Source organism: Trichoderma aggressivum (assembly GCF_033847375.1).
Source record: "Trichoderma aggressivum f. europaeum strain CBS 100526 chromosome Unknown scaffold_007, whole genome shotgun sequence".
Taxonomy (NCBI): Eukaryota; Fungi; Ascomycota; class Sordariomycetes; order Hypocreales; family Hypocreaceae; genus Trichoderma; species Trichoderma aggressivum.
This window is the reverse complement of record NW_026946373.1, coordinates 91578-118924: the sequence shown is the minus strand read 5'-3', so window position 1 is coordinate 118924 and position 27347 is coordinate 91578. Positions and strand designations below refer to the sequence as shown.

General features: G+C 52.1%; 7 protein-coding genes across 7 annotated transcripts; 3 read left to right on the top strand and 4 right to left on the bottom strand.

The window, feature by feature from the left end:
• Positions 1-2088: 2088 nt before the first annotated feature.
• Positions 2089-4374, top strand: Triagg1_2601 (uncharacterized protein; the record flags this gene model as incomplete). Its single annotated transcript, XM_062896801.1, has 4 exons — positions 2089-2534; positions 2615-3036; positions 3092-4215; positions 4282-4374. The coding sequence occupies 4 exons, from the start codon at positions 2089-2091 to the stop codon at positions 4372-4374; spliced, it is 2085 nt and encodes a 694-aa protein (XP_062758218.1).
• A 931-nt stretch (positions 4375-5305) lies between these two features.
• On the bottom strand, positions 5306-8525 carry Triagg1_2600 (uncharacterized protein; the record flags this gene model as incomplete). The annotated part of the gene is made up of 2 exons (XM_062896800.1): positions 5306-6181; positions 6258-8525. The coding sequence occupies 2 exons, from the start codon at positions 8523-8525 to the stop codon at positions 5306-5308; spliced, it is 3144 nt and encodes a 1047-aa protein (XP_062758217.1).
• A 1936-nt stretch (positions 8526-10461) lies between these two features.
• On the top strand, positions 10462-12917 carry Triagg1_2599 (uncharacterized protein; the record flags this gene model as incomplete). The annotated part of the gene is made up of 5 exons (XM_062896799.1): positions 10462-10535; positions 10593-10725; positions 10811-11095; positions 11163-11928; positions 11983-12917. The coding sequence occupies 5 exons, from the start codon at positions 10462-10464 to the stop codon at positions 12915-12917; spliced, it is 2193 nt and encodes a 730-aa protein (XP_062758216.1).
• A 1172-nt stretch (positions 12918-14089) lies between these two features.
• Triagg1_2598 (uncharacterized protein) lies at positions 14090-14942 on the top strand (the record flags this gene model as incomplete). Its single annotated transcript, XM_062896796.1, has 2 exons — positions 14090-14630; positions 14734-14942. 2 exons carry the CDS (start codon positions 14090-14092, stop codon positions 14940-14942), a joined length of 750 nt encoding a protein of 249 aa, XP_062758215.1.
• Positions 14943-15227: 285 nt separating this feature from the next.
• On the bottom strand, positions 15228-15823 carry Triagg1_2597 (uncharacterized protein; the record flags this gene model as incomplete). The annotated part of the gene is made up of 3 exons (XM_062896795.1): positions 15228-15464; positions 15528-15753; positions 15810-15823. The coding sequence occupies 3 exons, from the start codon at positions 15821-15823 to the stop codon at positions 15228-15230; spliced, it is 477 nt and encodes a 158-aa protein (XP_062758214.1).
• A 1047-nt stretch (positions 15824-16870) lies between these two features.
• On the bottom strand, positions 16871-18346 carry Triagg1_2596 (uncharacterized protein; the record flags this gene model as incomplete). Its single annotated transcript, XM_062896794.1, has 4 exons — positions 16871-17767; positions 17929-18075; positions 18215-18258; positions 18340-18346. 4 exons carry the CDS (start codon positions 18344-18346, stop codon positions 16871-16873), a joined length of 1095 nt encoding a protein of 364 aa, XP_062758213.1.
• Positions 18347-21998: 3652 nt separating this feature from the next.
• On the bottom strand, positions 21999-22904 carry Triagg1_2595 (uncharacterized protein; the record flags this gene model as incomplete). Its single annotated transcript, XM_062896793.1, has 2 exons — positions 21999-22345; positions 22874-22904. The coding sequence occupies 2 exons, from the start codon at positions 22902-22904 to the stop codon at positions 21999-22001; spliced, it is 378 nt and encodes a 125-aa protein (XP_062758212.1).
• Between the last annotated feature and the right edge of the window lie 4443 nt (positions 22905-27347).

Here is a 27347-nt window from a genome sequence, read left to right as displayed (position 1 = left end):
TTTGGGTGGCGTTTACTGATCACTGGGATCTATGAGCCTCGACCACGTTGTTCTGTACGATTTGCAACCTGTGGCGAGCTGGTTTTTTTTTTTTTTTAGTTGGTTGGTTGGCTGTAATTCTCCTCGCCAAGGTGCTCAGCCCACTTGGCTGAAGGTAACGTGGTCTTGGTGTACAGATTTCGCCAAGGGGAAGGCTTGGAGATGTTGTTTTGAGGTTAGCATCGAATGTGTAGGTAGGTTTTTAAGCTGCCGCGGTCATATGACGGCAAATGTGTATGTATGTACGTTTTGCCCGGGTAGACTGTTGGGGTACATTTGGAGAGCATGTGAGCGTTTATGCCTACCCTGGAAAACGGGCACATGTTGCCGGTTGCCCAGAAGAAACAGGGGGAAAAAAGGGAGATGACGGAGTGGAATAATACGATGTCTGGATGCAAGTTTGATGGAAGGCTCGGTGTTTAGCAAAACGGCACGGCGCGGCACACGGCTGAATTGCCATGTCCGCATGTTTCGGGTGTCCGGGAGCTGCTGCGTCACCAAGAACAAGGTTGGTCCGATGCTGGATGTCGCTGCTGATGGGCTGGAGATGCTTATGCGTCCGTTGGAGTGAGTGCCTGTAAGCTGTCGGTCACACAATCTCACTTCGCATCATCCTATTTCGCTCGCAATGCTGAGGTTCGACCTGGGGGAGCTGTTTTCTTGTATTGATGAGTAACAACAGCACGTTGTTTAAGGTGGTGCCAGATCGACGAGCTGGGACCAAGTGGTACGGGTACATGGAGGAGCAAGGTATAGGTACGAGTGCCTAGGCGCGGTTACGGTTACGGTTACGGTACGGTACGGTACTGCCTGGTTAACCGTCCTACTGCACCTCAGCAGCAGTATGTCATCATCATTAGCATCATCATCAATGGACTGTTTAAAGTAGTACCCCGTAATCTGGGCGTCGACTTGGCAATGCACACGAGGCTGGACAAGTCTACACGTGTATCTACAGCGAGGTGCCGTATCCGTTACTATATAGTACCTGGACTTCGGAAACTGATATCAATCATTGAAGTTCCCCTTGATGGGTAAGATCAGGTAAAGACAAGTACCGATACCTCAACGTCAACGGACCCCACGGCATAAAAATCGCGGCGAGGGGAGGCAAAAGCAGAGCAGAGCAGAGCAGAGCAGAGCCCAGCAGAGCAGTCGAGCTAGGTACATGTACTCCGTACAGTAGCGTCAGACAACCCATGCAGGCGTCGGGACCCAACAAAATTCCCCCAGAACGCCACCAGCCAGACCCGGCAAAAATCAAGTTGCGCTGGGCTGGGCCGGGTTTTTGCAGGGGGCCGGTGGGTTGGGCTGGAGCAATTTTGATGGGCACAGTAGCGCAGCTTTTCGAAAGTTGCAGCTTGGCTGCCTTGAGCTAGGCGCTGCAGTCAATCGTTTGTGATGAATTGAATGGATGGCCTGCAGGCAGTGGCTACAGTACGGTAGAGGAGAGCTCCCCTCCCCTAAGTGACAATTGGATTGGGTGCAGCAGGTACAGGTACATGTACCGACCGGTACGCCGCCCCGCGTCGCCTGTGCGAGTCCCGGCTACTCTACTCTACTCTACTCGACGTAACTTGCACTAAGCTTTCGGGTTAGCCTTGCCTCAGCTTTTGCCTCTCCAAGCTCGCTCGCTGTCCTTCTCCCTCTCTCTCCCTGCATCTGCCTGGACTGCACTGCACTGCGCTGCGTCATTGCCCAACCGTGTCCCAACTCCCTTTTCCTCCTTCATATTTCTTATTCATCTCGTCTGTCTTGATTCCCTCGTTCTGAATCCTCCCGCTTCGTCGTTCGTCGCCGTCAAGCGTGTCTCGTTGCTTATAGCTTCTGGATCCGCCAGCCAGGAAGCTTCCGCTGCTCAGACAAAAGCCGGACCCTCCCCCCCTCCCCCCTGCAACTCCCCCGGCACGAGCAAAGTTATCCTTTCGACTGCTCTACCTACTGCAATCTCCTCCGCGTCTTGTCTCTTCTCCTCTTCTTCTCCTCCCCTTGTCCCGTCCTCCCTCCACGTCAATCGTCGCAGCAAACAATCACCACCAACCCCCCAAGATGACGACGGACTGGACTGTGGGCGTCATGCCCTTGACGCAGGTGCGCAAGCCGCCCTTCACCATCGAGGCTTCCGGCTACGAAAAGGTCCCTGGCGAGACCATCCCGCGTCGCCACCCGGCAGCCAAGGACGGCCTTCTCACCACTCCTCACGATGACGTACACACCGTCTTCGACATTGTCCGCCGCAGTGCCCGCGAGTATCCCAACCACCTTGCCGTCGGTCACCGGAGGCTCATTGAGCTGCACAAGGAGGTCAAGAAGGTCCCCAAGAACATCGATGGCCAGGTTGTCGAGGTGGACAAGGAGTGGCAGTACTTTGAGCTGTCCAAGTTCGACTTCTTGACCTTCAAGGAGTACGAGACGCTCGTCCTGCAGCTGGGCTCCGGCCTGCGCAAGCTGGGCTACGGCGACTCTCACAAGCTGCACCTGTTTGGCACAACCAGGTAAGCCATGATGCAATTCCAGTAGCCAATGCTTTCTGGGCGTGAAATTCGCTGACAATGAATCCCTTCTCGTCTTGTAGTGTCAACTGGATCTCCATGTCCCATGCCTGTGCCTCCCAGTCCATCTCCATCGTCACTGCCTACGACACCCTCGGCGAGAGCGGCGTCGAGCACTCGCTCGTCCAGACCGATGCCGAGGCCATGTACGTCGACCCTCACTTGCTCAAGACGGCCGCTAGCCCCATCCGCAAATCAAAGGTCAGGACCGTCATCGTCAACGAGGACTGCATCTTCACCGCCGGCGGCGAGATCGAAGCCTACAAGAAAGAGAACCCGGATATCCGCGTCCTTACCTGGGAGGACCTCCGCAAGCTCGGCGAGGAGAACATGGTTGAGCCCAACCCCGGCAACCCAACCGACGTCTTCTGCGTCATGTACACCTCTGGTTCCACCGGTCTTCCCAAGGGTGCCTGCATCACCCACGAGGCGCTTGTTGCGGGAGGTATGTAGCCTTGTTGCGTCGCGGCATGATTTGATACTGACTCTTCTGATGTTAGTTACGGGCCTCCTCGCCTCTGTTGGCCAAACCATTAGCGACAAGGAGGTTGTCCTTGCCTACCTTCCTCTTGCGCACATCTTCGAAATGGCCCTTGAGAACCTCGTCTTGTCCATTGGTGGCTGCCTTGGATATGGAAACCCCCGGACTCTTTCTGATAATTCCATGAAGAACTGTGCGGGTGACATGCGGGAACTGCGACCAACCGTCATGGTTGGTGTCCCCCAGGTGTGGGAGACTGTCAGGAAAGGAGTCATGGCGAAGCTGGAAACTTCTAGCCCCGTTCTCAAGTCGCTATTCTGGGGCGCCTTCAGCTACAAGAGCTTCATGTCGCGCAACAAGCTTCCGTTTGCCAGCGTTTTCGACAGCATCGTCTTTACCAAAGTTCGCCAGCTGACTGGAGGCCGGCTTCGTTTCACCATGAACGGCGCCAGTGGCATTTCAGACAGCACCAAGCAATTCCTGTCCCTCGTCCTCGCCCCCATGCTGACTGGCTATGGCTTGACCGAGACCTGCGCCAACGGCTCACTGGGAAACCCGCTCGAGTACACTGCCAACGCCATTGGCCCTGTTTCTGGTGCCATTGAAGTGAAGCTCGTTTCGATTCCCGAAATCGGATACTCCACCGATGCCAAGGTTCCCCAGGGCGAGATTTGGATGAGGGGAAAACCCATCATGAAGGAGTACTACAACAACCCAGAAGAGACTGCCAAGGCTCTCACCGCCGATGGTTGGTTCAAGACTGGTGATATTGGCGAGTTCGATGCCGACGGTCACTTGCGCGTCATTGATCGAGTCAAGAACCTTGTGAAGATGCAGGGCGGCGAGTACATTGCCCTGGAGAAGCTGGAGGCTGTTTACCGAGGTTCCCAGGTGGTTGCTAATGTCATGATCCACGCTGATCCGGAGCACAACCGCCCCATCGCCATCATCATGGCCAATGAGAAGGTTCTGGCTGACAAGGCGGCAGAGCTTGGTGTTGACGAGCACAGCATGCACCACGACTCCAAGGTCCAGTCGGCAGTTCTCAAGGATCTGCAGCTTACCGCCAAGCGATCTGGCTTGACTGGTTTGGAGACGATTGGCGGTGTTGTTGTTACTGATGCGGAGTGGACCCCTGATAGTGTAAGTTTGCATTCTCTACCGGCTGAGTTGTGTGTGTATGCTGACAGTTGTTTCTTCTCTTTGTAGGGCTTGGTCACTGCTACTCAGAAGCTCAACAGGAAAGTCATCCGAGAGGCTTTCAAGAAGCAGATTGACGAGTGCTTGAAGCACGCTCCTTAAATACATTCTCCACAGACGCAATTCTTTTGTATCCTTTTTTAACCCTTGATTTTTTCTTTGTGCTGAAGATGGCGAGAAGAGGCCAAGAGATGGGTGTGATGAAGGGTGTGTGGCTTGGTGTAAATGGGAATGAAGAAGGGTGGTGGGATGATGATGATACCTGATACCGCCCGTTGTGATTCAGGCCATGTAGCACGACGTGATTTAATTTGCCTCTTTTGTACTGCTCTTGGGGCGTGGGCTTAATTAATGACATTTTATACCACTTTTTTATTGATCTCTAATGCTGCTTGTTTCCTCTTGCTCATTCTGTTTGTTTGTGGATGATTTGGTCGACTGCAAAGATGGAAATTCGTCCGTGGTAGATGTAAATATCTATTCTTACACTATTGAATTGAAACTGGAGGGATACAAAAGATGACAGTAATTATGCTTGTCGCTGGTATTGACAACGCTGGTTTAATACAGTTACAATATAGTATATGTATATGATATTAACGGGGGAAAGAGAGCCAAGCGTCGTGCTCCAGCGTAAAAAACTCCATTGCCATGCTTTCGCCTACCGAAAAATCCCAAGGTTGCTAAAACATACAAGAACCAACAAGAGAAGAAGTAAGAAAAGGGGAAAAAAAGTGCAACACACACAGACGTACAGGCTGAGACAAGTAATATAACAAACAAAGAAATGGCTCTTTACATGCGCGATGGGATATTGGTAGAGAAAAAAAAAGAAAGAAAAAAAAAGAAACAATGCACGCCAAAGTACACTGAAGAGAGAAAAAAAAAAAACAAATGTACAAATTTACATCTTCTCCTTCTCCCTTCTATTTGCTCTTCCTATAGTTATTGACTTGTTTCGTCATGTTTATGCGTTGTAAAGGCGGGAGTCGAGAGGAGAAGAGAAGACAACTATCGCTGAATCTCTCCCCATTCAGCTATCTTTCCTCCTGAAAAAGGCCAGGTAAGGAACCGTGTCTCGCCCGGACCTAAACACATTCTCCTTATAGTCGGTGGCATCGTTGGTGCCGATCCGCACCTTGGTGACCTGGCTGTCTTCGCAGCGGTACCACGCATACTGGTCATGAGTGCTCGAGTCCCGCACGTAGGCGTAGTAGTGTCCGTTGTCGGTCTTGCTGCCACTGTGAACGATGACGGCGTAGCACTGATACTTGAACGGCCCCGAAAACGCCCTGTCGCTCGAGTTTTCGCCCGTCCGCATAAAATACGGAGTGAGGTCGATCTCGTTAAAGTCCCAAGTGACCTTTCTCGTCGATTTCTTAATGTCTCCGACAGATTTGTCAAAGTCAAACCTGCGGAAGCTCAGGCACAGCAAGGGAGGCATGCGGGCAAAGCAGGTGGTTTGCATGGCCTTTGTGTTTCTCTTGCACGTGTCGCATGCAAAGTTGTCGAGCGTGTTGACAACGTTGTGCTCTCGAAACGAGTCCTCGAGAGTAATGTCTTGATTCTTGCCGACTGGCGCGAAAACCAAGTCAAACGTCGAGAATGTGTGTGTCTGCTTATGGCATCGTTGGCAGTCAACTGTTGAGAGCTCAAGACCACGCCAGTAGCGATCAACGATGGATCGGTTTAGCTCTTGGTAATTCTTCCAATACTCAACAGCGGCCTGCAGGCGTGCCTGAGGAATCGTGCCTGGCTGTGAGATGTTGCCTTTGAGGTTCCGGCGAGAATTGGTTTCATCGTGGAGGTAGTCTAATAAAAAGGACATGAATTCTTGAGCGTCCTGTTGCCCATTGCCACCAAACTTGGAGATGGTTTGACTGTGCTGGCAAAGATGGAGGGAATAGTCCTAAGAAAAAAGAATGTGGTCAGCAATGCACTTGGGTTGAACGAATGGCTACGAAAGAGGAAGCAGCATGGCATACCATTAGCGTCTGAGCCTTCATGGTTTTGAACTTTCCCGTCGTCATCCAATGGAACAGATTTGATATTATTTTAATCATCAGCTGGGGCTGGTCGATCTTCTCATCGTCCTTTCTTGGGGCCTGGTATCTCTCAACCCATTCTGAATTGCTCAACTCTCTCCCAAAATTGGGCGACGCCAATAATGACTGTAGAGTACTGTTTGCATAACACCAATTGTGAGGGTTGTTTAGGCCGGTGTAAAAGACCTTCTCAGAAGGTGGCGGCGCGGGCGGTGTCGGAGCTGGTTCGTCGTACATGTCATGTTCTTCGACCGTTTGAGATAGACTGCTGTAACTTAATCGTGGCAATGCCGGAGCTGGTCTTGTGGGAGGAGAAGGCAGGTCGGTATAGAGGTCAACCTGGTGAGACGAGCCGTAGCCCGGGGTCCTTTGTTCAACAATGGCCGGTGAAGTCATTGACTCCTGCAGAGACAAAGAAGGAAACCTCCGCAAGAAAGACTCCGTTGAGCGGTGGAAGGCCTGCTCCGTCGCCGTCTCAGTCTCCTTTTCTTCAATCTCTACAGCCTGTTGCCAGACTTTGACAATGTCCGGCCTCAGTGGCTTTCCCAGATATTGAGACGGCCGCCGCTGGAATGGACCCTGTCGGACTAATGAAATCTTCTTGGGTTTGGGCGGAGCCGTCGACTGCAGGGAAGCAGAGCCCATAAGATCGACCCATGCGTCCAACCCGCCTTTGAGCAGCTTTGGGGAATTTCGCAGCTCGTGTCCGTAGCTGAGGTGTACCAAGGCGCGATGTAGGGACAAAAGAGCAGCTTCTTCGGTATTCCAGAAAGAGGGGATCTTTTCTGAGTACTGATCATAAAATACCACCAAATCGTAACTGGCTCGTCTTTCAAACTGGATCTGCTCCTGATTTGGGGACAGAACCAGGCTCTCAGCGATTTCATCGGCAGAAATATTCGGCCTAGACAGTATGCTAGGGTCAATGCATATTGTGGAGGAGGACATGATGTGACCCTCATCAAAGTCCTCGCGAGCACGGACGTCTATGATTAAAATAGAACCCTTTGCTTTCATGGCTTCAAAGAGCTCTTCAGGTGTAATTCTATCCCCTTCCGGAATCTTGAAACCACTCTCCGGGGGGTATGGGGTATCGACGTTTCCGTTTTTAGAATGACTTTGTGATTGCGATTGGGTTGAAAAATAGTCATTACTTGGCTGCTGCTGCGGTAAGGGAGTGGTTGTCGCGCTGCCAACGGATACAATCGAACCGGCACGGCTGTAAGGGCCTCGCGGCGTGCTGGGCGGAAGACGAGCGGACTCTCCAGAGATGCTACCTCGCGCAGGACTGTAGATGGCATCAGGCATCTTCGGCAGTGACGGGATTGCGCTATCTAATGATATTTTAGGGCGTGGCGGTGGCATATCTCGGGGCCCGGCAGGTTTGCTTGGCGGCGGGACAATCTGGTGGGTTTTTATGCGAGGATCTTGCCCCGGCGAAGGCTGAGGTCCTCGTAGGTTAGCAAATCGTGCCGCAAGATCCGACATGGCTTGAGTCGAGGAGATGGCCGAGGCAGCGGAGGCGGCACGGGTATGCCCGGGCTTGATGGCATGGCCAGCCAAAGATTGAGGCTTGGGGTGCACAGTAGGCTTGACTCTCCCCGGTGAGCCGTTTGTACGAGACTCGGGCTGCTGTCCGTTGACAGGTTGCCGTGTTTCTGGACTCGCATCCAGAATCGAGGAGCTCTGTGATGATATGGTATTTGCGGTGGCTTTTTGCTGAGCCGAGGAGGCAACGGTTGGTCGTACACCAGTCCTCTCATTGTCCGCAATGATATCCCGCTTGATTTGTTCGTATATGTCACTTTGCTGGGATATCTTTTTCAAAAGAGTCTGGTGCCTTCGATTCCAGTCGTCGCGACGGCTTTTTAGTTCTACATATTCACGGTGAGAGGGTATGATCTGCACGGCAATGACCGAGGCCTTGACGTAGTCTCTGAAGGCAAGGGCAGGTTTCCCAAATTCACGGCCCATTTCAGATTTTGCCAGTGTTGTTTCGGCCTGCTCGAGTAGATACTTCATCGTTTGGTTTCGGTTGATGTCCTGGGGAAAGGCCACCATATCCTCGATGTGAGGAAGCGGCGCGGTTGCGCCTGGGGGAGGGGCATAGCCGCCATTCATGCCATCGTAGCCCGAAGGCGGCATGCTGTGCCTGGCATTCACGGCCATGTGGTGCCTCGCGCTATCAATAGGGTCTGCCGTTGTCATCGATGTCGGGAGAGGCTGGATATGAGGTCGGTGGTGGTTGGCGCCCAGCGTCGTTGGCTGTGCGGCGCTTCAGCGGTGATGTCGCCGGTTGCGTGGAAGGGACAGGCGTCAATGGGGCGCACGGATCGGATCTGATGCGAGGTCTGACCTTGTCATCTCAGGGAGACAAGCATTTGAGAGGCGGGACAAAGGCGTGCTTCCTATGACAGCGGCTTTCGGGGGCCCTGAGGAGGGGCTGTGGCAGCACAAAGCATTCTCGTATGACCGGGGGGTTCCAGAGTCGGGATCTCGAGCGTCGTTGTTTGTGGAGAGGCGGGAATCAGTTGTACGCAGGCCAAAGGACGGACGGGCCTGGTCTTGTGCGTGGGAAATGGAGAGTGAAGCTGTCAACAAAGGCGATAGAGTGGTCAGCTGCTTTGGCGACTCGGTTTGGGGACTTGGCCTATTGGGGGCTGCACCACTTCTAGGCCTCTACTTAGGTACTAAATTAATTACCAGGCTGCACAGGGTACAAGCGTGGGCGGATTAGCACACGTACGTGGGGTATAAAGCACGTTTATTTTTTCTCTGGGTACTTTATATCCCACCCTATGATAGTGGAGGTGCAAGTAGCCTCCACATGGACCTCTGTACTGGGAAGCATCTCCAGCCTATGCCGCAACTGTCTCCAGGTACCTCGAGACGGCGCCGCCAAATTGCACACGCATCAGCCACAGCCGGGCGTCGTCATTGGCTTGGCTGACGCGCTCTCACAATTGAACTTTTGAACCCTGATTGCCTGATACTCGAAGGAGCACTGACACAACACACAACAAGCACGACTAAAGAAGTACATGGGTAAGCTTTTGGTATATCAAAGCCCTCTCACTCGTTCATTCTTTTGTTTCTGCTATTTGAGCTGCAGCGTTCAACCGCACGCCGGTGTCGCCGTGTTTAATTTGCCTCTCACCGCCACGATACCTCATTCAGAAGCTCTGTTCCATTGTCCAAGTGGGCTATTTCGTATCTCGCAGCGCTACGTCATCGCAGCACGGTTCATTCACTACCTTGTTGGTGAAGCAGAATGCACCCTCCAACACTATTACAGTAAAAATAGTATCACATAAATCTTTGTAGCCATCTGTTTATTTACCGTGTTTGATACATGATAAATCCATCTTATACGCTACCTACGCTGGTGGGCAAGTTTGAGTTGGGTAAAAATCTTAGTAACACCTTGAATACCTCTTACAAGGCGTTGCAACAGCTTAGAAAACAGAACTGCGTGCAGCATTCGGCTCTTGCCGCTCTGAGACGAGGCATAATAGCCCATGAGGAGCGGATTTCTGCCTGGCAAAGTCAGTACAAAGTCAAGGCTCAAGGCAGATGACAATGGAAACACCGAGAGCCGACTGTGGATGTTACTAAATATACTCCGGCATACCGATGCTTGTAGGGAGAGAGAAACGGAAACCTCAAAGAGAGCCCCCAAACAAAGAACCAGGGGAACATAAAGACTCCATAATCCCAGCGTGCATCTGCATGCAGTTGATCAATCAATCAATCCATAATGTTCCGGCAGTAATGCACAAAGTGTACCTTAATTACAGTTATTACAGGTACAGGAACGGCTTGGTCTAGTTCTCCCTCGGCGCCTGTAGCGGATTAACCACTGATCCGGCTGGTGCCTCCGCGGCCGTGACGCAACAACTGACGGCGTCGTCAGCGGAGCCGAAAGTACCTTGACCTGGACCTGGACTTGGCTAGGACGGACTGGACTGGACTTCATAGCCTCACCTTCAGCTGCTCCATCACCATCGCCCATCCCCCGAGCTCTTCGGTTTTCTTTTTCTTTTTCTTTTCTTTTCTGCGTCGCATCTCCATTTCCATTTCAAATCTCCCCCTTGTTCTCCTCCCCTGTGCCCGCCAAGCTCCCTCCCCCATCGCCGCCGTCAACATGATGAGCTGGTGGTCAAACTCGGCCAACGCGGCTCTGGACGAGCAGGTCGAAAAAGCCACGAGCAGCAGCCTGTACGCTGATCCCCAGCCGCTCCCGTAACGAAGCCGGACTAACGACGGGTCGTGTAGGGAGGATATTGCGCTCAACCTCGAGATCTCCGATGTCATCAGGTCCAAGACGGTCGCGCCCAAAGAGGCCATGCGGTCGCTGAAACGGCGCATCGGCAACAAGAATCCAAACACTCAGCTGAGCGCCCTCAACGTATGCTATCCGACATGCCCTGTTCCACCATTTCCTCCCTCGAGTTTGGGTCGAAGCCTAGCCTAACACTGCTCTCCATCTCTAGCTTACGGATACGTGCGTCAAGAATGGCGGGTCTCATTTCCTCACGGAAATCGCCTCTCGCGAGTTCATGGACAACCTGACCTCTCTTCTCCAAGCCGTCGGCCCCGTCGCCGTCAACGCCGAAGTGAAATCCAAGATGCTCGAGCTGATCCAGTCATGGGCCGGTGCCACAGAAGGACGATACGAGCTTTCCTACATCGGCGAAGTCTATAAACGTTTGCAGCGAGAGGGGTATCAGTTCCCCCCGCGGGTGACGGTGGCGAGCAGCATGATTGACAGCAGCGCGGTAAGAAAGCCACCGGCACTTCAGGCACAATTTCTGTAGGGCTGTCAGCTAACGAAAGGTCAAATAGCCGCCCGAATGGATTGATTCGGATGTTTGTATGCGATGTCGAACAGCGTTCACGTTTACCAACCGAAAACACCATTGCCGAAACTGCGGAAACTGCTTTGACCAGCAGTGTTCTAGCAAATCACTCCCACTGCCTCATCTCGGGATACTTACCCCTGTGCGAGTCGACGACGGGTGTTATGCTAAGCTCACGAACAAGGGGTTCAAAGAACCGAACCCATCCCTCGACCGTACACCGACGTACCCTCATAAAACTCGCAGCACATCTTTAATGCAACCTCGAAACGCGCGCGTCGACGACGGGTTCGATGAAGATCTTAAAAAGGCATTGGCGATGAGTTTGGAAGAAGTCAACAATGCATCCAGAGGCAGGGCCCCCCCTGTGACCACCAACGGACCTCGCACGAGTGGAGGAGACTCATCAGCCACCAAGCAAGCCGAAGAGGAAGACGACGACCTAAAAGCTGCTATTGCCGCCTCCCTAGCAGATATGGAAGAGCAGAAGCAGAGACATGCTGCCGCGCTCAAGGAACAGACCTCCGGACCCGCCACCTCCTCCACCACCTTTACACTGCCAAAGAACGACTACGAACTGACGGCAGTGGAAGCTGAGAACATCAATCTCTTTGCCACCCTGGTCGACCGGCTCCAGACCCAGCCTCCGGGCACTATCCTACGAGAACCGCAAATCCAGGAGTTGTATGATAGCATTGGGTCGCTGCGTCCCAAGCTTGCGCGAACATACGGCGAAACGATGAGCAAGCATGGTAATGATTCCCGACATCCCACCTCATGATTTCCGTGGCTGACAAGGCGAATAGATACCCTCCTCGACCTTCATGCCAAGCTGTCCACGGTTGTCAGATATTATGACCGGATGTTGGAAGACCGGTTATCAAAGGCTTATAGCCAGCAGAATCTTGGTGGATACAGCCTACCACTGCCTCGCCAATCTTCCGGACCCTACCCTTCAATACCTTCTCACGCTCCGAGCAACTCTGTGGGTGCCGAAAGCTTCTACACAAACCAGCAGCAGCCAGGCTATGCGCCACAAGGCCATCAACTGTATCAAATGCCTCCTCAACACGCGATGCCGCAATCCCCTTATCCGCCGTACGCTGGCATGCCAGCACCCGATGCCCCCTCTGGACCTTATGTGCCTCAACAGCAGCTGCAGACAGCCGATGGCTGGAACAATCAGACCCCATCAGTCCCCGAGCAGTTTCAGCAGCAACAGCAGCAGCCGCAGGAAAACCCGGAAGACCGAAGACAATACTCACATCAAACAGCCACGTCGCCTTCAACAGACCCCAACGCTTCATACTACTTCAACACCCCTCAGCCTCTACAGGCCGTTCCTACCGGACCATCCGCCCCCGGGTCCGCGCCAGACGCAAGCCAATCGCCTTATCCGAACCTGAACCAATCACCCATGCCATATCATAGAGGGTCAGTGTCGGCACAGACGCAAGCGACTCCTCTACAGACTCCAGCTCAACTCGCACAACCCCTCAACGCAACACCCCACATGCCTGTTCATTCTCAGGCCCCGTCTGCTCCGACTCAGCAGCCCTTCCAACAAGAACTACCGCAAGGATCACCCTACCAGGTGCCTATGCCACAGCAGCAGCAGCAGCCACCTGCCCCTCCGCCTGAGTGGGCTGGTTATTCCCAGTACTCAATGCCCGCGGCACCACAACATGAGCCCGTCCAACAGCAACAGCCGATCAAGGAGGAAGCACTTATTGAGTTTTGATTTTTGTCATCTAATTTGAACCGAGGGAAACAATGGCGGCAATTGTCATGAGATGCGGGTTAAAAGTGACAGAAAGGGGAGTTTTATACCGTAACGCGGCGTTATACGAGGACTGGACGGGAGGTGATGTAACATGGATGTTCCGTAGCCTGTCAGAATGACCTTTTATCTTTTCTACGAAATGTAAACATGGGCATCATTCTTTTGAAGCACATTGGATCGCATCTTGAGGCCGTTTTGAGCCCAGTTGTTGTACCCGTATATTTCGTATGTGAAGCATCTCGGAGCTCCGAGGTAGTTGTATATCCTGCATGACCCGTCAATGCAACAATATCAGACCAGGCCGCTCAGTGCCCAAAAGCAAGCATCGTCTCTTCTATCCACTCATCCATACACGGGGGGCCTCACACCAACCGCAGCCAGCCACAGGGAAACTAAGACCACGCCACAGGCACCAATTGGAGCATCTGTATCCTGGCAGGAGCCGCATCTGCTAATAACTCCGACGTATATTCGAGCTTCATTCCACCTTTGATGGCCTACGGTGGACGGTCGCCAGGCCCGGAGGGTTTGACGTACCTCATTTGCGCATATAAGAGAACCTTTTTTTTTTTTTTTTTTTTTTTTTTGTCTTTTAAATTTCATCTAAATGCGGGAACAAGAGAAATCTTCGTTTGGCCGCCGCCTTACGGAGTGTCGTATCGTATCGTATATTTCGCTTTCCCCATCGCCGGAGCCGGAGGTCAAAAGATGGGGCCTTGTTTTTCTTTTGTCGCTTTCGCCTCCCCCCTTTCGGCGCCGGGCGACCCTCTCCGCTGTGGTACCTGGAACCTTTTTTTTTTCTTCTTGAGTCATCCGGGATGTGAGGATTTGGGCGGGATTGCTTAATGTGGTAGGTGAGCCGAGCAATTACGTTGGTTCTTTCGTCTTGGCTGTGTATGACGGTGTGTTTTTTGTTAGCTGGCTGTTTGTCACTGGGTCCTTTATTTCTCATTGCTCTTTATTCGATGTACTTGAATTTCTTTGTTTCCTTCCTTCCTTCTTTTTTTTTTCAGATTCTTCATATAGTAGTCTCATAGTTTGATCAATTCACCTTTCTTTTCTTCTGTGCTTTGAAGAAAATCATCCACAACACATATATCTCTCATATACACCAAACAACAAAAAACGCAATGGCTCCCACGATCCATCTCGTGCGCCACGCCCAAGGCTACCACAACCTCTGCGTCGAAAACGAAAAACTGCCAGACCCAGACCTCACGCCCCTCGGCAACGAGCAATGCGCCCATCTACGCAGCGCATTCCCTCACCACGACAAGCTCCGCGGCCTGGTCGCCTCGGGCATGCGCCGCACGCTGTACACCTGCCTCCAGTCCTTTGGCACCGACGAGCTCGGCCCCGTGATTGCGCTGGACACCCTCCAGGAGTGCTCCGACGCCCCCTCAGATACCGGGTCGTCAATTGACAAGCTGGCGGCCGAGTTTGGCGAAAGGGCCGACCTGAGCAGGATGCGCGAGGGATGGAACGTCAAGGGGGAGGGAAGCTATTTCGAGCCCGCGCTCGATAAGCTGGCGGCGAGAGCGAGAGAGGCGAGGAAAACGCTGAGGGAGATTGCCACCGGCCTGGGAGACGATTCGCACATTGCCGTTGTGTCTCACGGAGCGTTTCTGCACTTCTTGACGGAGGAGTGGCACGGGATTACCAACACATATCGTAAGATGCAGTCCCTCCCCAACACTTGCTTTGCTTTCAAGGGCGATGAAAGAGGAAAATAGACGATGAGAATCATTGTCAACTGACGTCAGCACGAATACAGCCACAAGCTGGAAGAATTGCGAGTACCGCACCTTTCAGTTTGTTGATTCCACGGGCCAGGATCCCGACGCCGAGATACGCGAGACAGACGAGAGCTGGCGCCGGCGACATGGCACCCTGAAGGTTCCCACCGCAGAGGAACAGCGTGAGCTGCGCCAGATGATGGAGCGGGAACTCTTGCCCTTTTTCAAGATGAAGAATCACATATAAAGTCCTGTAGGATGCATCCCCAGATGCGAGACTGTAAGTACAATCATTGAACACGGCAGATGGATGCCTCGGAGCGAGAGAGGAATATTTGACAAGAGAAAGGGAATGGAAAGGGATTAATGGAAGCCTGGTATTACACTATAGAAAGTGTTGTTTTAAAAGGCATCGCATAGAAACCCGTAACATGATGAATAGAACATCGAGATTCTTAGACATGGAAATCCAGCTGCAATTCGACAACTCAAGGCACAAGGTCTCCACTATTGCCATCCATTAACCGTTTGCTTAATATCGTACCGAATCACCCCAAGCCTGTTTTCCCAAGTCGGCGTGAACGCTGCGTATGGTCTCCCATGAGACAGGTTGAATATCGTGAATGATGAGAGACCAGCGAAGTGGCGCCGCCAAATCCTCATCATCCGGACCAAATATACCCCATACATCCGGCGAGAGGGGATCAACCACGTGGAACTTGCCGAGAGAAGTTGAACAGAAATTTCCAGGGGGACATATACGGATATTCTGTTTGTTTGTGTTATCAAGACAAGTGTACAGAGCCGTTTCAAATGATTTGGGCCAGCTTACAATCGCACTCATATCAATGTCGTGGGAGTTCACATCACCCAGCCCCATAGAAATCGCAGGGCGCTTCGAATCAGGCTCTGCCACACCATTCGAGTCCGACTCCTCGCGTGGACGCTTTTGGCCAACGATGACAAGAGAGATGGCAACGTCGTGAGGTAGGGAAACCACAACTCCGGGAGCAGAATAGTTGACATGCGGAACCGGGACAGGATATTCAGGTAGTTTGCTGATATGTGTCAGTCATGAAGCGTCGTTCCAGTATCAGTGCTCATATCGACTCACTTTGGATCATACATCGTGGCATCCGCCAGGGTGATGAAGGGTAGGACAGAAGCCCGGGGATTGACTCAAAAGGACACGACAAATTTTGCAAAGGAAACGACTGTTTTGACGATGAGGATCGCCGTGAAGACACAAAATAAGAGACGCACGCACAGAGAGAAAAGACACAGAGAAATAAAAAAAAAGAAGAAGAAGAAAGATCTACATTCCCCCCCTCTTCTACTTGAATTTTGTCTTCATTCAGATAAACGAGTGTTGCAGAAGGGCGAAAGAACTTGCTGGGCAGCTGCCCTTTGGATGGGGATCCAGCCTAGGGGATAAGCCATCGATTGCGCTCCCGCCTTGACGACTTGGTTAGCATTGCGTCGTGGGAGGATGCGAGTTCGATGCTGAGCAAAAGATGAAACCATTGACAAATGTCTGGTACCTTGTAGAGAATCAGATTGCAGAAGTCGTTCGTGGCATCACTGGTGCCTGTATCAGGCCCTGTAAAATCCAGGTACCCGTAGACAGCTCACCAAACGGCGCATCCAGGGAGAACAAGAATATTTGGCTAAATGACTAGCTCAAGCGTAAATTCACTTCATTCGCTACGCTATCATCTTTTCATACATGTAAAGTTTTCAGTTCCTCGTCCGTCATAGCTCTTCTCAGCCACCGCCCCTTTCCCCTCCCCTTCGTGTCCCTCCAAGATGCTTTGCCAACCGGTTCCCCGAGACGCCAAACGATTTACTTGGAGCTCAACATAAACGCGCAGACATCCTGCCAAAAAAAAAAGAAGAGCAAAGGATGCCGGGACTAGTAGTAATTATATAAAATGTTGCTTGGTTTTTCTCTCAAAGACTGTTTCCCCCCACCGTCAGGGTATCTTTTGAGAAATGTTGGAGGAGTGGTGAATGTATGGGGGCGTAAATGGGTCAAGAAAAAAAAGAGATCAAAAAAAGAATAGAAGTGAAGAAGTTGTTTAAAAAAAGCATGAATCAACATGAAAGAATCAGTGTGAAAAGCAACGCATGATTATATAACATGCGAGCCGAGAAGACGTGATTAAATGAATTAAATCACATGATGATGGCGGGAACGTCCACGTTGGCCTTGATGGACTTATGAGGCAGCACGCTACCACCGTTGACGTAGATCTCGTCGCCAATGGTCACATCGTCACCGAGAACAGTCACGTTCTCCAGACGGGCCCAGCGGCCGACGGTGCTGTTCCAGCCAACAATCGTCGACTTGACCCATGCGTGGTCCTTGACCTTGGAGGCGCTCAGGAGCACACATCGCTGCAGACGAACACCGTCACCGACGACGACGTCTGGGCCAATGGTGACGTTGGGGCCTATTCTGCAGTTCTTTCCAATCTTGGCAGAGGGGTGAATCAGGACGTTGCCACCGTGGACGTAGGATTCAGTAGGGGGGGTGAGCTCCTTGCTGCCCTTCTTGGTGAGAGAGGACAGGTACAGGCAGGTGCCGCTAAGGAAGTCCTTGGGCTGACCAACGTCCATCCAGAAGCCCTCGAGGTCGAAAGAGTGCAGCTGGTTGTCGGCAACCATGGCGGGGAAGGTCTCCTTCTCGATGGATGTGGGGCGAAGCTCGATGCGCTTCAGGACGGAGGTGTTGAAGATGTACATGCCGGCGTTGATGCGGTTGCCGACGAACTCGACGGGCTTCTCGACGAAGCGGTCGATGCGAGATGGGTGGTTGGGCTTGTGGACAACGACGCCGTACTTGGACGGCTCCTCCACTTTGGTGACCACAATGGTACCCTCGTCGCCGTGGCTCTTGTGGTACTCGAGGAGCTCCTTGAAGGGATAGTCGCAGATGACGTCCGAGTTGAGGACGAAGAAGGGGGAGTCGTCCTTGGCGAGGATGCCCTCAGCAAGCTTGAGGGGGCCGCCAGTGTCGAGGGGCTCCGACTCCACAGAAAACTCAATGTTGATGTTGTATTTCGCCTCGTACTAACGATGGGGCGTACGCAATCAGCTTCATGCTCAACGTCATTGGAGGGGGAAGCTCAGCTGGAGGGGCAAAAGCTTGGTGCAACAAATCGCAGGCGAAAAAATAAATAAAACAAGGCAAGGGTTGCGTTGCAGTGAGGGGTCATGTGGGCAGGACTCACCTCGGCCAGGAACTTTTCCATAATCTCTGGGCGGTAGTTGACGGCGAGGACAATGTCGGTGACGCCAGCGGCGACGAGAGCCTCGATCTGGTGCACAATCATGGGCTTGTTGCAGAACTCAACGAGAGGCTTGGGGAGCGTCAGGGTCTAGATGGCGTCGCACAATGGTCAGTCTCTGGGGTGTGTGAAGCTGCGGTTTCCGGCGGTTTCCCCCCTCCATCCCCCCTCCCATTCGCGTTCGAGTGCGGTGGTGGGATGCAGGTCGGATCGCTGGCGTGGAACGTACGAGAGGGCGAAGGCGAGTGCCAAAGCCACCGACAAGAATAAGTCCTGCGCAAGGGGAAGAATGTCAGTCAGCTAGCCTTGCCATTGGATTGATTTGAGATCGCGGTGAGAGGCGCGTCATCATACCCTTCATGGTGAATGTCTGCGACGATGCTTGATGTGCAGGTTTAAGAAAAAGGGGGGTTAAGAAGAGGAGCAAGAAGGCAAGGTTAAGTAAAGACAACTAGTATATTGGAGTAGTGAGCGTGGAGAAGAACGAGCGACAGTGCAATGCTCGCAAAGCAGAGAGAATCAAAGTCGGCTCAAGAGGCAAAAGGTTGTGGGTTTGCGGGAGGATGAGAGTAGAGAAAGGAGAGAGGAAATTGCCATGTATTTGGGGCTCAAGGTGTCCAGATGTCACGAAGCCAGTACACCAGATTAGCACGGAGCCCCAAGTACTGCCGCTCCGGAGAAGCAATGCGTTTGTCCCGACTTAATTTCACGCGCTGGGCTTAGCGGCATCTCATGGAACTCGTACAGGGCTCGGCGTCCCCTGAAAAAGCCTGAAAGCGCCTCCCAGCAAATCAACCACCACATCAGCCGTGCTAGTACTAAGACTAGGCCCTGTTCCCGCTCCCAAATTCCCAGCCCATTGGCGCAACAGCTGCTGAAGCTCTGCCTACTAGCTGCCAATCCTCGGTGCTGTAAATTATCGAATGGAACCAAGAGATTGAACACGAAGCGTCAGGACGAGGCAGTGCGGGGGCCTGTGATCACTTCCGTCCAGGGTCCCCCCAAAGACCCAAAGACCCAAAGACGGCGTGGCCAATCAGCGTGACAGGCCTGAGCATGAAAAATTTCCCACGCGGCTTGACGAAAGCTGGAGGCGAAATTTGGGCGGCCCGTGAACCTGCACAACACCCGTAACGATCCGTATCATCATGCAATCAATTCTGTCAACTCTTCGTATAATATCTATACTATATCTTTTATCACGCTGCTCATCTAAATTCCTCGTGTCATCGGTGCTTACAAGATCCATTGTTTGTATACACTAGTTGTAGATACACAGACAGACATATTAGCAGGCAAGGTACCTAGCAGGCGTATAAGTGTCAGCGATGGAGTGCGACATTTCGCATCTCTTGTCTCACATCAAATCCATACTCGTACCAGATGCAGATTCGACATACACAGAACCCTGCAAACAAACAATCACCCGCAATCATGCGCACGCAGCAACACGACCTCGTCCGTATCGCATCGCATCCCATCACATCGTGTCCTGGCGATTCATGTCCGCATCCGGCGGAAACCCCCATCACGCCAGCATCCCAATAGTCTCAAACCCACACAACGCAAACAGCCAAGCAAGAAATTTCTCTCTTCCCATTCATCTACCTTAATTCCCATCCAATATTCAATACTTCGTATAATCGCTCAATGCCACAAATAAACACGAACCCCGTCAGCCCGGCGACTGCCTCATTCGTGGCGCCACTCAAACCGGCCGGTCAGCACCGTGATTTTACCCCCTATTTCTTGTCCCGTCTCTTTTAAAGCACGCATCCATCGCTGCTCTCTCCTGGCGTCCGTGTTAATTACATCAGCCCTGCAACGTTGTACGCATAATCAATTGATCTCATCGACTCAAATCTTGACATTATGACTCTCTTGATCTTTTCATCTCCTCTTCTTCCCAATGTCTCTAAAGATGCAATCAACACAGCTCTCATAAGCTCAATCCACTACACAGCCCCCCATCCCATCGTATCCCATCGTATCCCATCGTAAACTGTCACATCATCAAAAGACTCAATCCCGCCCATATTCCTCGTACAAAACAACCCTTCGCTAATCTCACAGACCACCCGAAACAAGACAAAACAAAAACATAAAACCATCCCGTGTGCACGTTTCATCTCCCATCAACAAGGATTATAATTCTCTCGCTCTCGTTATTTCTTGTCCAAGCAAAACCCCCATTCATGTGGAGTTTCTTCTTCTTTTTCAGCCTAGTTGAGCCTCGTAAAATCCTACAAGTAACAAAGACCCCCCCGCTAGGATCGTTTTTTTTCTTGTGTGGCTTCATCGTCGCATCCTAGTCGTTTCTGTTCCTGGAGCTATCTTATGCCACATTACGTAGCACGTTCTACCATGTGTGGCTAACTAGGCCGGCTCAAGCGGTCGACTCTTTTCTTAGGGGAGTTGGGGGCTGTAAATGTAGAGAGAATCTTCAACTCTTCAACTGGTAATTTTAAGATTGTAAGCCCGATTCGAAAGCTAGTCATCCTGTATGATGATCGTCATTTGGAGACTACCGGGTTTATCTGGATATAGACAGGCATGCCATGACACACCATAAATCTCTCACCAAATCATCTTACATCTCACCACAGGAGACAACCACCAATAATACCTTCTGCCACGGATAACATCTTCCACCATTAGAGCAACTATGCATCGTCTCAGTAGCAATCATGAACGGGCCAGTGAAATATTCACATATATTCACGATTCTCCAAATCTACATCACATCTTGCGTCGCACCACAACCATCCAAGACAAAATATCTTAAAAATGAAACATAATAGTCATCATCTTCATGTCATCGTTACCGTAAACTCTTTTTTTTTCTCCTCTTCAAATCATTTTTTTAATATTCCAAACCTGCATTCGGATCCGTCATTGCTTCGTATCATCCAGTTAATTCATCTCGTCCCTCTCTTCGTTTTTGCTTTCATCTGCGTCTCGACATCATAAATGCAGAACATTCCGTAACCGCAAGCATTGGCTCGTGAGAAAAGATCCTCCCAATTGCCTCAAAAAAAGGGGGCAATTACAGCGAAAATCATAAAAATGAAGAGATATAATAAAAAAACGAAAGAAAAAAAAGGCATTGCCCGCTTCGCTTGCTGCGAGACGCCTAAAAGGAAAGTCAAGGAGCCGTCCTTGCGAAAGGCACGACTGCCCCTGTGCAAAACGAGGTACTTTGTCTTATCGCAAGAAACATTCATAAACTTCAAGGCAAGATGAAGAAACACTTGGCCTCTATGTTGAGTGATCGAGGGCTTTCGATGCCCTGTAACTAAAGGATGGACAGGGTATATCGTCAAACAGTATCAAGAACCGCCCAAGCCAGGCTGTTCTGCCTGCAAAAAACCCCCTTCCGAGAGATAGCAATGAAGAAATGTACTTTTGTTTCTTGCCAAAGTTCAATAGGTCAACAGACCCAAAAGATTGACTCGTCAATTGAGACGAGCGGCAAGGGTGTTGGGGAGGTGAGCATCAATGTCATGATTGCAATGCGTCTAAAATCTAAACACATTGCCGAGAAAAAAAGAACAAAGTCAACATCTAGGTTGATAACAAAAGGACCGGGCTGGGTATGCCAGCCGCCGAAAGAAGTGTGAGACGTGTCTAAAGGTCGTTTCGTGTCGTCATAAAAGTCGTTGCAACATTTTGCATCCACAAGAATGCCACTTTATCGCCAAGTCTTTTCGTACGCGCTTTTTTTCCGTACCTTCTTCTTTTTTTTTTAAACTCTTCGCTTGCTCAACCCTTGTTTATTTTTTGTGAAAAGGAAAATAATAGCCGCCATGAAATTGATAAAGCAAGGTTGGCGCGATGGTGGTTATATCCTCAAAAGGGACTGCCGTGAAGCCTTTCAACCACGTGTATATGTGCGCCATGGCTGCCTGTGAAGGTCCAAGCCAAAACCAAGGGGGAAATATGAAAGAGAGAAAAAATGCGGGTAAATCAGCAACCCTAAAACTCCGAATCCGTTCCAGGGATCAGCGTCTGGCTTATTCGAATGAAGCAGTGGAACTGCTGCTCGAGTGAGTGCCGGAGCGGCGGCCGTGACGCTCATTGCTGTCCCTGGACGATGTAGGGCGGCTCTTGCGTCGGGTATCAGCATTGGCCGGAAGTCCCTGGACAATTCCGTTGCGAGCAAGCATGCCGCCGTTGACGGAAAAGTTGCGGCAAACCATGAAGGCGCGCATGGCAGCGTTCTCTTGAGCCAACAGGTCGGACTCGTATGCCAGGTCGGTCTGGTACTCGCGTCCGTTGACTAGGACAAGGCAAGTAAAGCCATTGGGGTCACGGTAACACTCGTACGAGGGGTCTGTCCATCCTCGGCGCCGGCAGAGGCCTATCAATTACACCCATCGGTTAGTCTTTCCGCCTCCTCAAGAGTTGTAAAGAAAAAGAGACACAAAAATAAAGTCACAGCCGTCAGCTGCCAAGGCAATGTAAGATGCGGCAGAAAACACAGATCACGGCAACTCGCCAGAAACATGCTGCCATAGGAACCTCATTCGACCGGCTTCTTGCAGCTCTGAAGGATCCCTGCATGAACCAGCGGTGCGATTGAGCAGGAGAGGGGGGGACAGGCGCGGAAGGGTGTAATCATGTGCCTGCGTCAAACCAATTCACGGAATGTAAACGGCGGTAAGAGTTCGATTGGGCGGCAGAAAGCAATTGAACATGCTCGCTCCCTTCTCAATCAGCCCTCTGAGCTGCCAAGGTCGCCGTGGTGGCCGCGCGCGCAGGGCTTTGATTTATTCCCCCCCTCCCCCCCAAATCTCATACGCCACCCCCACACGAGATTTCGGGGATGTCGGTAGCCATTGGGTTTGAAGTAAACAAAACACACGAGAGGTTCAATTGATCAACTTACTCTCCAGGTACTGCATGTAGAAGCCACCCATGATTGCGGTAGTTGCTCAATGGATAGCAGAGGAGAAACGAAGAGAGGAATTGGGTTCAGGCAATGAAATTGTCCTGGTGTGGGCAAAAAAATAAAAGTGGAACAGAGTCCAGGAGCCGCTGCCGCAGATGTGCGTGTGTGCGAGTTTGAGTTGAGAGGAATTGGAGTATGGCTGCGTGGCAACCTTTGAGAGAACAAAAGTCAAAAAAAGGTTTAAAAACCAAGTCAAGGTGTAACCGAGGCGGGATCCGGGGATGGTTGGAGAGAAGCTACAATCGAGCTCCGGCGGGAACTGAGAGGGAGACGAAGGGATTAAGAAGAAATCGAAACAAGAAGCGCGGGCTTCGGCGGAGGAGAAGGCGGAAACGAAACAAGTTCAAGAGGAGAAGCTGGCCAAATCCAAGGTGGAGCACGAGGACGGCCGAGACGGAGGCCAGGCGCACCGCTCCGGTAGCAGCAGCGGCGGTAGACAAGATCCAGCGGCGAGGGATGTATGCGCGCGCGTGTACCCCGTACGCGGGATGTGAGAATCTGCGTCTGGATGTGTGTATGTGTGTATGTACGAGTATGTATGTAGGTCGTCCTAGTCGGAAGCTGGCATGGGGGCCACAAGGAGAACAGTCAAGGGGGAGGAGGAGAGAGATGTGCAATGGGCTTTCGACGGGATGTGTAGCAAGCAGTATCTGGGCATGCATATGTATGTGTCTGCCTGTCTGGATGCATGTACGAGCAGCAGCAGTAGTATGTGAGTATGCATGTACGTACGTGGTATGCCGCCGTCCTGATGCTCCGTTACCACGCATTCATTCCACGGGCCTTGTCGCAAGAGCAGGATGAGCCGGTCCTTTGGCGAGACATGTGGGCTTTATTGCAAAGGTCGTCGTTAGCGCGGGGCCGAGGGGTGTCTGGAGAGAGAGCGAAACGCGCGAATGGAGGTTTGATGCGAGCAACGATGCGGCTCTTGGAAAGAGTGTGACCCCATCGTTGATGTGTTGGCAGCTCTCATTGCCAGTGAATTTTGCAAACCGCTGGAGACTAGGCCGCTCCACCACAAAGTGTACAAGACGACAAGTGTACGGTACACCTTGGGTGCCAGAGAGGACGCACTGCCTAACCATACCTGTAAATGGTCGTCTCCCCATCTCGAATAAGTTTCGCCCCAGCGATGCGGACGAGTCGTAGCATGGACAGAGGATGGAGGTAACTAGAGGGCGAAGTGGTAAGGTATGGCCAGGCTAGGGGCCTGGGTGCTTTTCGTCAAGGGTCGTCCACCTGCTCGAGTCAACCCGGGCCCTTTCGTCTCTCACTCTCAGCATGGCTTCCTAGCCTTCTCGAGCTGTCCTCATTTGTTCATGCCGCTGCAATCATCTTCCTACAGGTAACGTCGGCCGTTCTGGCCGCCGGAAGGGTCGCTTCTCTAGGCGCCCAATCCCCTGTCTCTGCGGCGGGGACCCATGTTTGGCGCTTCGGCCATGTTCAATTGAGGTCGCACGAACGATTAATCAATCGACAGCAAGAAAATCATCAACGGCAATACTGTGCTGTATGAGCAAGGGCTCCCCCTCGTTCGCCTCGAATTGGCCAACGGGGGTGGTGGCAAAACAGGATGAAAAATTGAGAAAGGGAGAAGGGGCCAATGGCAGCTTCGACGATCCTCAACTCGACCACAGAGAACATCATCACCGGATCTGCTCCGTAAACGTTGGTGATAAGAACGAACAAGTATGTCGTAAAACATCCCTTAGGAGAGCCAGCCCAGCCACACGACGCCATATAGCTGGGAGAAAACGTATCGCCTCGTAACCACCATCACCCAAGAATATCCTTCCGAGATCTATGCTTTGGCGGCCGCTAATGCACAGCAGGATCCCACAGATGGCGCCTTGTGCAGATATCTGTGTATTGTCGGTGACCTTGGGCGCGGAGCAGCACACCGTGACTGGTAACATGAACTTGGTCTACAGCACGAACTTGTTACAGCCCCAGTTGGAAGGGCAGAATGAATGCTCCAATTACACCCATTGCATTTGCACGAATGGGACATGTGCACGATTGGAACACACACATGCTGCTTGGCGGGCATGAAGCACATCTTTCAGTCGTGCTCACATCCCTAGGCATTGGTGGTCAGCTCGCGCAGCTGTTTGGTTCACTCCAGGTTAGTCGGTGGTGGCTTCGATCGTCGGTAGGAGGAAGCGTGTGCGTTCACAAATCTTGGGATGAGCCGTCACACATACGTAACGCCGGCCTTGCTGTGCTTCATCTGTACTGTACCGTGCCAGCAAAGAAAGAGGCTATATCCCTTTGGTACATCCCGGGTGATTGGCACCGAGACGACATGCTAACAGCCCGTCCGTCCAGCTGCACTTGGGCAAATCTGGCAGAGTGCCAGCGGTCCTGGTGCCATGGAGAGAGACGCTTAACGGAGGCTATTTCCTAAAGCTGCTCGGATTGCAGGCCGAGGTAGAAAGGGGAGGTCCTCGTCGGTGCTTTCAGACGTCGGTGAAGAGGCGCGAAACTGCAACCACTTGCATGAAAGTGAGCAGACCAAGAGCGCACAGAGTTTTTACTGTAGTGATAAACAGACTCCGTGCTCCATACGATACTCCCAGGCCATTGCATCGCAAGGTCTAATCTCTTTAGCGTCGCAGTAGCTGGACTGGCGAAGAGTGGGCCAAAGGTTGGACGCAAGGTGATCCCGGTTCGAGAGAGCCGTCGAGCGGTTCTCGAGCTGTAACATAATATTGCTCACATCCATTGTGTCTGTATCATGTACGTGTACGTGAGTTCTCGTATGGATTCTCCCATGCTTGCCTCGACCTCCCGAGCGCGCACACGGTGTGTCGTCGTCGTTGCACACAGGGTTCCAGACTTGACATAGAACAATAGTGACAATTACGGTGAAGATGGCCCGGTTGATTGGACAGATCTGCGAAGAGGGGGCGCAAGGCAGCCAAGTAGGAGGCAGACGCCCTCGGACCCTTTGACCCTCTTTAACTCTCTTTGTGAGGAGGGGGGTTTAAAAGGCCGCATGCAATGATGAGCTGGCAGTGCCGCCGGTTGATATTAAGCAAACACACGCAGCGAACGGTTCGTCGAAGCTTGCCCCAAGGTGCCATGTACAAGTACTCGTGCTCCGTGGCTTGCACACTCGTGTCCCGGCTTCTGTGCAATAGTACTGGGACAGCGACACCCTCAGTCATCCTCACATGCGCGGAGGCCCGAGCGCTGACGCAGAGCTCTTGTAAGTAGTATATTATTGGGAATTGTGGGCGAAGGACGGATGACAGGAAGCCCGCTGCGTGCGCGGTAGAGGTAGCACCGATTGTGTGTACGAAGATGTACGAAGCAGCAGGAGGAGTAGTGCTTCCTCTTTGTAGTACCGACACCAGGGGGGGGCCACTTTCGGCAGCGATTTCTTCTTGACTTTGCCTGTCAATTGCTGATGAAAAAAGCCCCGTCCGTCGTCAGTCCTCGCCCAGGAACCACCCGAGGAGGAGACGCCACCCACGCTGGATGACACTTTGGTCTGGGGTAAAAGATCCGTTGCGTCTGCTGCGAAACTCGGAAAATACCACTTGCTATCCATTGTGATATGTGTGATGGAGGATGCTAAAAAAAGCATGGCAAAGAGCAAAGGGGGTTTGACGCCTTGCCTAGCACAAGCGTAGCTGGTGGGCGGATCGCCGGCCTCAGCTTGTGATTCGACAATTGGACAGCTCTTGGCACCGAAACACCTCTCATCGTTCGCCTAAGGGTTCCGCTAGCTAGCTTGCCAGGTGAAGTCAAAAGAAAAAAAAAAAGCAAAGTCCCTTTGCTCCGTAGCGCCGCTGGTGGGAAGAAAAAAATGTCTTGTTTCTTTTTTACGGGGTGGCCCTGGAGGCCAATCACTGGCGACTCGGATCCGGCCGTTGGTCCCAGCGACCTGGTGCGGCCGCGGTGAGATGTCGACCCTTCGGCAGAGGGTTGGATGGATATGGCCAATGCCGTGTAGACGCGTGCTGTGTGTCGTCCCTAGCGAGGGAGATGGGCATTGGAGCAGAACAAGACTGCAATGCGTCCGTGAGGCGGTATCGCCGTCACCTCGGCCGTCGTGTCGCCAGACGCCTCTCGACGGCCTGCCCTTGCCTTTGCCTCAACATGGCTAAATGGGATGCAGCGGTATTCCGTACGAGTACAAGCACGAGCACAAGCACGCATCTTCTCCACGCCTTCGTGTGTGCGAGTACGGAGTGGTGAAGGTTTAACCCAGGCCACGGCATGGCGAGGGCAAGCGTCCAAGGTACGTTGGATTTTTACATTCCAGTCTTCAAGAGGAGGTACGAAGATGGCACCATGCCCATGTCCATGTACAAAGTACTCCCTGCTTGGTACGTCAAAAAAGACCCATGCCAGCGGTCAAGCAGGGATAGCTCCTGCCCTTTGGGAGCAATCGCTGAAGCTG